This window comes from Mus pahari, chromosome 13 (assembly GCF_900095145.1).
Source record: "Mus pahari chromosome 13, PAHARI_EIJ_v1.1, whole genome shotgun sequence".
NCBI lineage: Eukaryota > Metazoa > Chordata > Mammalia > Rodentia > Muridae > Mus > Mus pahari.
The window spans coordinates 80,579,772-80,590,813 of NC_034602.1; the positions used below are offsets into that span (position 1 = coordinate 80,579,772).

Sequence of the window (11,042 nt, forward strand, 5' to 3'; positions counted from 1 at the left end):
AGGCAGATTTCTGAGTTTGAGGCCAGCCTGGTCTACAAAGTGAGTTCCAGGACAGCCAGGGCTACACAGAGAAACCCTGTCTCGAAAAACCAAAAAAACCAAACCAAAACAAAAGAAATATGGGAACATAACTTTTTATACAAGTGGAAGAGTTAAGGGTTTCTTTCTGAGGTAAGCACACTCAACAAAATTATTGGAAAATGTTATCTGAACTCACTAGATAAGCCTAAACCCTGGAACGGAGCTCTGGTGGTCCCTGCTTCCCTGCTCCCTGGTTGCATGAGGAGACCTTAAAAATATTCAAGCACATTTTTCAGTCTAGTCTGACCAACAGCTTAATACAGACATATATGGTACTAAGATTAAAAACAAGCGGAACTGAGAGTCACATAAGAAAATGTTTCCATGTTCCCTCTTCAGTGGGAAACCTGAAGTTCTAAACATACACACAAAACCCAGGCTCTAACCTGGGCCTGGGTCTCCCACCTCAGTTGTTATAAAATGTTATTTTATATAATACTGTCTATATATAGCAACAACTTTACAAGAAAAATTAACTTGCCACCCCCATGTCTGAAATCTCTACAAAAAGAAAGAGGAAAAAATTAACTATTTCAATTGTATTTAATAATACCATACACTGGTATGTATATTATTTATAATCTCTTAATATGAATTAAAACCATATATCGTGCTTAGTTAGACAATCTTTATTAATTTTAAAACACAGGTGGGCACAGCAAGCCCACGGTCTCCCAAAAGTACATAAACTGATTTCACATTAGCATGTTTACATAAATCACATTCTTGTAAGAAGACACTAAACACCCACACATTGATAAAAGAGAAGATGTTGGTTTAGTACGTAGAGTCTTCATTTGAACAGCGTTTACTTCTGTAGTTCCTCACCAAGGTCTAACAAAATATGATATTCAGATATCAATAAGGACTTAAGAAATGATTTGTAATCTCTTAATTGTAAAGTTCATAAAGTATCTTAATAGGCCAAAGATACCAAACTCAAGAATACACATTATCAGCTGATGCAGACCCTCCGTTGTTAGGCTGATATTCACACGTTGGCCTTTACATGAGAATAGCCCTGAAATTAGATAGGTGCCCATCAGCTTCGAGTACTGTCTCCCACCACGCTGCTAGCTGCTGGCAATATTTTCAAAATAACAATAAATAATGGTATTTTAGCAAAAGCCTACTCCTACTGACACGGTGAGTTTTAAAACAGCACGTTAGTCTCACTAACCTAGGCAGACCACTGGTCAGAGGTTAAAATACAGCTTTAAATAAAAGTCAACATTTATTCAACTATTACCAACAGATTTTTTTATGTTAGAACCCTTTATTTTGCGTCATCCTGAATGTCTACTCCAAGTATCCAAGTTTACGATTTCATTTTTACGTCCCACAGCAGAATGAAGAATTCTTGTTCAATTCTTAGGCTAAGTTCTAGTCAACAGCTTAAAAAATAAAAAAGATCCCATTAGTTGGTTAATGCAAAAACACTACACAAATGTGGGCCCCTGAACAGCTATTTTCTCAAATGATAAATGGGGAGCATGGCTGGAAACCCAGACATTAAGACCCTGGAATCAAAATGGTCTAATCCTCCGGCCTGAAAGGGTGTAAACCTATACATCAGAAAGCATATGTGGAATACACCTTGGTAAAAGACTTTGGGGTAAGGCTAAGTATCTGAGGTAATAGGGCAATAGGACTTCTGTGGGTTGTCCACTATCAACCTCAAACTACCAGAGACGAGAGTGGACTCCATCAAAGCCTCCAAAAGCCTCTTTGGTTGGGTGACTCAGTTGCAACTGGCCTAGTCAGGAGAACCAGACAGACTGCCAGGCAGCTCTGCACCCGTCTCTTATTTTTATATTTTATACCTTTTTCCTCAAGGAGAAAAAGTTCTTCACTCAAAGGTGTACCCACAAAACTCTCCCCACCCCGCTCCCATCTTATCCTTTCATGCAGAACATTAGCACCAGAATCTCTCAGAAGATTAGCCAACACCACAGTCATTAGAAACAAAAGGATTCTCTGGCAGATTTGCAATAGCACAGATCTTAGATCTGTAGAGACCAGTCGGTCAACAATGACAGAAAACAAAGACGCACGTCTAACCCCACCCTACCGCAGTCTCACACCACTCTCCTGCCCAGGAGCAAGCTTTCAAAATGTGTTCTTATTGTTAAGGTAAAGGAAACTTTTCTCTTATAGATGCTAGCTTTTCTTCATTTTCTTCAACTGTAAACATTTATATAGATAATACACAAAGTTCAATGCATAAATTCATGACCTTTTATAATAATTTTCTCCTTTTTTTTACTGACTTTTAACCTCAGATAACTTTAAATACACAATCTACTAATATCAAATACACATTCATGTAACAATAACCATGTCACTATTGTTCCATGGATATATCTTGGAATAGCATCATAGGTTGGAAAGGTGAAGGGGCACTTGTTCAATCTTCCTTTGAAGTCTTTGGAAGTCTGTCTTCCCTTCTTCTGCAAAGCCTTTCTTAGAAAGCATAGGTTTCCTTCTGGAAACAGTCAGACCGCAGATCTCCTCTGGGGCATCAGTGCTCTCGTGCAGGAGGAGGTCATCTCAAGGGCTGGCAGCATCTAAAAGTAGGGTGCACACCAAAACTTTACCAGGATCTTTCTGGAAGCTGACTGTTATGTCACTTACTTCCCCATCCTGAGTGTTGGTGATACTTGCAGGTGCTGTGTAGGCTAAGAAACTTCAATATTTTAAGGACAATCTTTAAGATAACTACCAATCTAAACAATGATGTGTAGCATACTGTCTCATTTTATGCAAACATTGACTGATCTAAGTTTTATAGAGCACACAACTTGTAGAGCTCACATGACTTGATGGTTCATAGGTCACATGAGCTAATTCAGGGATTGCATCATGGAGACCTTCCCCAGGGCCTTAGTAGGGCTTGTATAAACAAAGGCTTGCGGTTTAGCTTTGTTCACTTGAAACTCAACTTCGCTTTAATGCCATAGGTGTTCAAAATATTTTGTTGAAGTTAATAAACTAATTGCAATGACACAGTTATAGCACATGGAATTTTATCACCATCATATTCTACATAGAATTAATGAGATATTGAATAAGAAATGTTAAGCTTAAGGTCCCAGTAGATTTAAAGTAAGTCTGAGTGGGATTGGGGCACTTCTTATGAAACAAATACTGTTTATGTAGAGCAGATTTTGGTACTGGGACAGAAACTGGCGGGCAATCACTGCAAGCCTACAGGGGAAAGACTGATCCTGAAGACAGACGTGTTCTCCTGGAGGACATTGCCCCTGATCTTCTAAGCAATACACCACTTCCTTGCCAGCAGCAGTTCTCGTGGAATTACTAGAGAATGTTTTCACTAAGTTTCTCATGAAGAGTTTACACAGCTTTAAGTGTGAGGAATCAGACCTACCCTGTTCAGGATTAAAATGAGTCTCAGTGTTGGTGTTCCATCCGAGGCAAATCAGCCTCAGAATCATCTGACAGGGGTGATCCTGCTCCCTATAAATCAATAAACAAGCATTACAGGTGCCCAGTAATTGCAAACCTCCTACTCCACAAGAATTCTGATTGTGTTTGTTAAGACTCTTTGTAGCTGAATTGCTTTCATGAAAGGGATGAAGTAAGAGGCCCCTACTTGGATACTTATACATGTTTTATTTGTTTGTTTGTTTGGGGAAGAGAGTTTATTGTAGCCAGGACTGGCCTCCGGCTTGCTATCTAGCCAAGAACAACCTTGAGCTCTTGATCCTCCTGCTTCCAATCCCAAAGTGTTGGAATGACGGATATACAACACCACCCCTAGTTTATATACATTAAAAGGATTGTTAGAGAGGTGGGAGAGAGAGCTTAGTGGTTCAGAGTATTTGTTGGATTCAATTCCCAAGCACCCACGTACTGGCTGACAACATCTGTAACTCCAGTCCACTTTCATGGGCTCCTCTTCTGACTGGGCATGCATATGGCATACATGCTGACAGGATATTCAGATGTATAAAATAAAATAAATATATAGTTTTAGAAGACATTTTAGAACCAGATATCATCATATCACTAGAGAGATGAGAGGATTTCCAGTTCAAGGACAGCCTAGGCTACCAAGTTCCCCCAAAACAAACAAACAAACAAAAACCCACAAACAAAAAGGAGACCCTCAGTCTGCCATTGCCCCACTACAACCAATCTCTTCTACTCATCCCAAAACAAAACCAAAAATCTGTTGGAACCAAAGACATTATAACTGTTACACAAAGTAGAGAAAAATGTACTTAAAATAAATGGCCGAAACAGGCACGGGGGCTTAAGAAAATTAACTGGACATTTTTGAACTAAATAAGGGAGCATGTGGAGTGCTAAGATTCTGATGTATGGGCTAACAGCAGAGTGGAGCACTGGCAACTCAGGTGTGAAGCCCCTACAAGCGAGAGGAGCTGAGTCTAGTGCCCAAAATCTACACAGAGAAGGGCTGGGCATCACAGCACATGCTTATCATCATCTCAGCAGTGCAGGCGCTGAGACACATGGAGAGATGTGATGCTGGCTGAGCAGCCTCGCCGGTACATTCCAGGTGAGCGAGAGACCCTGCCTCAGGAAACAAACAGACAGACCCTGAGATGACAGTACAGACAGACACATATATCTCAGGGGAGTGGGGGGTGGATTAAGGACAATAGGCGAATGGCTGATACTTCCAAGAAGTCTGGGACACAATCAAGGGTCAAACTTGAGAATTTACAGTACAGAAGAAAGATCAGAGGTAAAACTGAATGAAATAGATTATTTAGTCACATTATTGTGGAGGGGATGGGGAAGAGTGGCTACTACACAAAAAGAAAAATGAAAAAAAAAGGAAAAGGAAAGAAATTATCACAGAGAACTTCCCATGTTTACAGAAAGAAATAGGCTTTCAGACACAAGAGGCATAGACAACTCCAGACAAACATATCCAAAGAGGACACCTGCCATGACATATTACAGTGAGGACGTCAAAATATAAGGTGAAGAAATAATCTGAAAAGCAGCACAAGAAAATGTCAACTCAGAGACAAAGGCAGAAATATCAGGATTATCCTAGCAACCGGAAGAGCCACTGGAATATAGAATATCTCCAGCTTTGAAAGTAAACATCTGTGAGCTGAGAACACTATGCCCTGCAAACTATCTTCCAACACTCATGGGGACATAAAGATGTTTCAAAAGAAGAAACCCAGGCAAGACAGTTCATGACAGTCCCACCAGCAGTGCAGAAGATTCTCAGTGGGACTTGACAAGGAGAGAGACAAAGCCTAACTATAGAGAAACAAACTATACTGAGGACGGAAACGACCATGTCCAGTGCAGCAACCCAGCTAATCCAGCAAAACAGCATCACCTAGTACAGTCAGAAAAAATAGAAAACCCCTTCCCATAACACTTTAAGTGTGAAGAGCCTCAGCCACCACTAAAATGATACAAACTAAAGGACTGGGAGGGAAAACAAGAGCTATCTACGCGCTGTCTCCATAAAACACACTTAACCATCACACATACCCAAGGACTTAATATCAAAGGATAGAAAACAAGCCAGCATAGCTATTCTATATCATATGAAGTGAATTTCAAACCAACGCTAAGTGAAAAGATAAAAGGGACACTACCTATTAAAAAAACAATTCATCAAAATAGAAAACAATTGTAAATCTTTATGCTTTCTCTATTAGAGTCTTTAATTTCATAAAACAAACACTAAAGGTCATAAATAGCCACATAATCTCTGATACAATGAGAGTAGAGTATTTTAATATTCCACTCTCAAATTTAAATAGGTCTTCCAAACTGAAAATAAGTAAAGACATCTTAGAGCTAAAATATACTATGGATGAACTAGACTTAACAAAATAGTACATGTTCCACCCAACAGTACATGGAAAGTTCTCCAAAACTGGTCACACCAAAGGACACAAGTCAAGTCTCAACAAAATAAACAACAAAAAGAGGAAATTACTTATCTGCTATCACACCATAATGCCATAACTAGAAATCAACAGTAAGAGAAACTATATAGAACACAAAAATGCTTGGAAATTAAACAACACACTTCTGGATGGATAATACGGCATGTAAGAAAGCAGTCGGGCAGTTTTAACCTCTCAGGAGGTAACTGACGATGAAGCCACTAGCATCAGAATCGCCGGGTGCAGCCAAGGCAGTCTGCAGGGGAGAGCTGATCGTGAGAAGTATTCGTTATTTAAAAACCTGAGAGACAGCTATCAAATAAACCAACGAGTGATGCACCTGAGGCTCGCAGGAGACAAGCAGCTGGTCCTGAAGAGAGCACTGTGCAAGAACGGACGAAGGACTGGGAGAAATCAGTGGCCCTGATGTTAAAAGGATAATACACAACCCACCCAAGAGTTGGCTCTTTGAAAAAGTTAAGGACACAGGCAAACCCTTAGCTGATCTGACAGAGAAGGGAGAAAAATTAAAAATTAGTAAAACTGGGTACCAAAGGGCCTCATCACACTGGCTCCGGGAAAGCTCCGAGCATCCCTCAAACCACAATGCAAACCTGGACTCTGAAAAGCTGGGTAACCTGGAGGAAACACAAGAATTCCAAAAGCATATCATGTACCAAAAGTAAGCCCTGAAGATAGAATACAAGCCAACCCATTACAGCAACAAGATGGAAGCTGTTACTAAGAGCACTCCGTGAAGACGAGCCTAGGACCAGCGGGAATCATTGCTAACATCTGTCAAGCTTCCAAGGAAGTCCCAGATCAATTCTTAAGTTGTTCCAGAAAGTAGACCGTGAAGGAACACTGCCAACTAGGTAAAGACAACACACACACACACACACACACACACACACACACACACACACACACACACGGCCAGGGGAGGACTACAGACCTACTTCCTCAATGAACATAGATGCAAACATCATCAAGAAAACACTTGCAAACTGAATTCAGGAGCACATTTAGAAGATTATATATCACCAGGCATGGTGGTGCAGACCTTTAAATTTAACACTCAGGAGGCAGAAGCTGGTAGATCTCTGTGAGTTCAAGGCTAGCCTGATCTACATTAGCAAGTTCCAGGACAGAAGAGACCTTTTCTCACCAAAAACAAATACAAAAACAAAACCAAAACAAACATACATACAAAGCTGAAAAGAAAGAGGAGGAAAAGGGAGATTAGATATTATGACTAAGTAGGTTTAATACCAAAATCAAGGTTGATTCAAAATACAGAAACTCCAGAGACAAAAATCATGATTATTTCAATTGAAGCTCAAAAAGCTATTTGCCAAAGCTCATCATGCCTTTATGATAAAAATTCTGGACACTTTAGAAATAAATGCTTCGGGCTGGTGAGATGGCTCAGTGGGTAAGAGCACCCGACTGTTCTTCCGAAGGTCCGGAGTTCAAATCCCAGCAACCACATGGTGGCTCATAACCATCTGTAATAAGATCTGACGCCCTCTTCTGGAGTGTCTGAAGATNGTCCGGAGTTCAAATCCCAGCAACCACATGGTGGCTCATAACCATCTGTAATAAGATCTGACGCCCTCTTCTGGAGTGTCTGAAGATAGCTACATATAATAAATAAATAAATCTTTAAAAAAAAAAAAAAAGAAAAGAAATAAATGCTTCATACAACAAACTGTGACCATGGCAACTCCTACAAAGGAAACAATTAAGGCTCACTTAAGTTTCAGAGGCTTAGTCTATTATCAGCATGGTGGGAAGCATGGTGACACACAGGCAGACAAGGTGATGGAGGAGTTCTATTTCTGGATCCATGGGCAGCAGGAGAGAGAGCCACTGGGACTGGCTTGGGCTTTTAAAATCTCAAAGCCCACCCCCAGTGACACATTTCCTCAAACAAGGCCAAACCTACTCTAACAAGGCCATACTTCCTAATATTGCATTCAAATATATGAGCCTGTGTTGGCCATTCTTAGTCAAACTACCACACCATTCTATCAAATGAAGAAAACCTCAGAGCATTCCTCTAAAATCAGGATCAAAGATTTCCAATCTTCTCTCTCTTATTAGATACAGTGCCCAAAATCTTAGCTAGAACAGTAAGACCAGATAAAGACATAAAGGGAAGAAGTCAAACCATTCCTATGGGCAGATAGCAAGATTCTTTACTTAAAAGACCTACGGAGTCTACTAGAAAGTCCTCACTCAGTCATAATAAACACTTGCCATAAAGTTCCAGCATACAAAATCAACACAAACAGAAGTAGCTCTCATTACACCAACAGTGACTGCCCAAGAAAGAAATTAGGAAAAATATTCCATCCAAAATAGCTCCTGCCAAAAGTAAGTATTTAGGAACATACCTAACCAAAAAAGTAAAATACCTCTATGATTGAAATTTCAAGATACTGAAAAAAAATTGCAGAAGATACTAGAAATATTCCTGGATAGATAGAATTAATACTGTGAAAATGTCTATACTACAAAATTTAATATACAGAATTAAAGTGAGAGAAAACAATACAGGAATGTCTAGAAGCCACAGAAGAGCATGGATAGGCTACGTGCTTTACCGCTGCAGTAGAGCATGTGTTTTGGTGCTCTAACCCCCAGCATTTCTCATCTCCTTAGCACCAAAACACATGCTCTACTGCAGCGGTAAAGCCAACAGGAACTGGAAAAGAGCAGACAGTAGGCCAAATATAAGGGACCCAAAATAAAATGGCAAAGCTATGTCCACTTAATTTTTGTCAAAGTAGACAAAAACTACTTCGGGAAAAAGCCTATTCAACAAATGGTGCTGGCAAAATAGATTTCTAAGGCAGAAGAATTAAATTAGCTTTATATCTTTCACATTGCACCAAACTCAATTCAAAATGAACCAAAGACCTTAATTTAAAGCCTGAAACTTAGAAAAAAAGCATAAGAGATACCCTTCAAAATATGTGGGTAGGCCAGACCGTTTCAAATAAAACACCCACAGCACAGGAGCTAACTAACCCCAGAAGCGGGAGCCGGGAGTGCAAGAAGTACACTTCTAACCAGCAAAGGGAACAGTCAGCAGGGCTAACAGACAGGCCACAGAGGAGGAGAGAAGGATCCACACTTCAGACAAGAGGCTAGTGTCCAGAATTCACAGAGAATTACAAAAATTAAACGCCAAGGAAATAAAAGCTGACAGTCAACTTACACATACAGGCAAATGAAACAGGCTTTACAGCTTCTGAAAAAAGAAATACAAATGGCCGATAACTACTTTTCAAAGTGTTTGATATCCCTAGCTATCAGAAAAATACATATTAAAACTGCTTTGAAATCCCACCTCGTGCTGGTTAGGATTGCCATCATCGACAAATCTGACAACAAATGTTGGAGAATGGAGCTGGAGAGATGGCTCAGTGGTTAAGAGCAACAACTGCCTTTTTAGAGGTCCTGAGTTCAATTCCCAGCAAAAACAGCTACAATGTGGTCATTCATATATATATATATATATATATATATATATATATATATATACACACACACATATGAATAATCTTTCTTAAAAAATGTTGGAGATGCGAAGAGAAAGGAATCCTTATTCACTGAAAACTAATACAGCCGTTGCGAAAATGAGTTTGGTGATTTTTTTAAACAATTAGAAGTGGAACCATATGGTACTCCATCTCCTCCTGAATATCCACACACTACTATAAAGATCTTGCACACCATGTTTACTGCTGCTTCATTCACAAAAGCAAAACACTACAATCAGTCTGGATGGCGGTGAATGTGTGTGTGTGTGTGTGTGTGTGTGTGTGTGTGTGTGTGTGTGTTTATGTAATATCACCCAGCTCTAAAGAAAAATCAAGTTGTATAATTTGCAAATGAATGAATGGACCTGGAATGTGTAATATTAAATGAAATCACACAATCTTAAAAAAAAACATATTCTCTCTCATATGCAGAGTCTATCCAAAAGTTCACGTGTACATATAAACACATGTAGATGCCAATATATGTAACATGAAGGGAAGAGAAGAAGAAAGGTTGAGTGCAGGGCCGAGGAAGGCCTGAGTACAGGCAATGGGCTAAGACAGGATGCACAGCTGACTCTTCTTCTAGTTCTAATTCTACCATCATTTTTTTTTTGTTTGGATAGTAGATAGGTATATGAAATATATTCAGTACTTGAGTATAAAATTTAATGTGACGCTCCACAGCTTCCATTCTGAATGTTAATTCTAACTGTTTAGAAGTTCACTGAGGGGGCTGGAGAGGTGGCTCAGCAGTTAAGAGCGCCAACTGCTCTTCCAAAGGTCCTGAGTTCAAATCCCAGCAACCACATGGTGGCTCACAACCATCTGTAATGATATCTGACGCCCTCTTCTGGTGTGTCTGAAGACAGCTATAGTGTACTTATATATAATAAATAAATCTTTTGAGGCTGGAGAAATGGCTCAGAGGTTAAGAGCACTGGCTGTTCTCCCAGAGGTCTGGAGTTCAATTCTCAGCAACCACATGGTGGCTCACAACTACTTGTAATGGGATCTGATGCCACCTTCTGGTGTGTCTGAAGACAGTGTCCATGCACATTAAAAAAAAAAAAAAAGTTCACTGAGTTATACAGACTTTTGATACGGTTAATTTTGGTACTTGATATTTTTATTTATTTGCAAGTTTTTTATAATAAAGTTTATAAAAATTTTAAAGATAAAGGACCCATCTCAAAAGCTAAAACTAAAGAATGGATTATTTCAGGTCAGAAGTTTTGTGATATATGTGTGTAATAAAGTTCTATGCACAATGAACTTACAAACAAAATTGATCCCATATGAGACTCACCAAATTCCTAAGAGCACATTCCCCCTGAAGCACATCAAATCTGAGACCTGAGCTGCACCTGTGAAGAATATCTCTGACCCTGAGCTGCACCTGTGAAGAGTATCTCTGAGCCTGAGCTGCAACTGTGAAGAATATCTCTGAGCCTGAGCTGCACCTGTGAAAAGTATCTCTGAGCCTGAGCTGCACCTGTGA

The 11,042-nt window shown here is 39.7% G+C and overlaps 1 protein-coding gene across 4 annotated transcripts in view; it reads right to left on the bottom strand.

The window, feature by feature from the left end:
• Positions 1 to 605: 605 nt before the first annotated feature.
• Positions 606 to 11,042, bottom strand: part of Cdkl2 (cyclin dependent kinase like 2) — a 39,603-nt gene continuing 29,166 nt past the window's right edge. For 2 of the 4 annotated variants that reach the window (XM_021210750.1, XM_021210749.1), the window contains exon 13: positions 606 to 2,648. In XM_021210750.1, coding sequence (XP_021066409.1) covers positions 2,577 to 2,648 — 72 coding nt within the window. In that variant the 3' untranslated portion in view covers positions 606 to 2,576. Of the gene's footprint in view, positions 2,649 to 3,469; positions 3,559 to 11,042 lie in introns of all 4 variants that reach the window. The other 2 variants (XM_021210751.1, XM_029545429.1) reach the window with 2 other exon arrangements.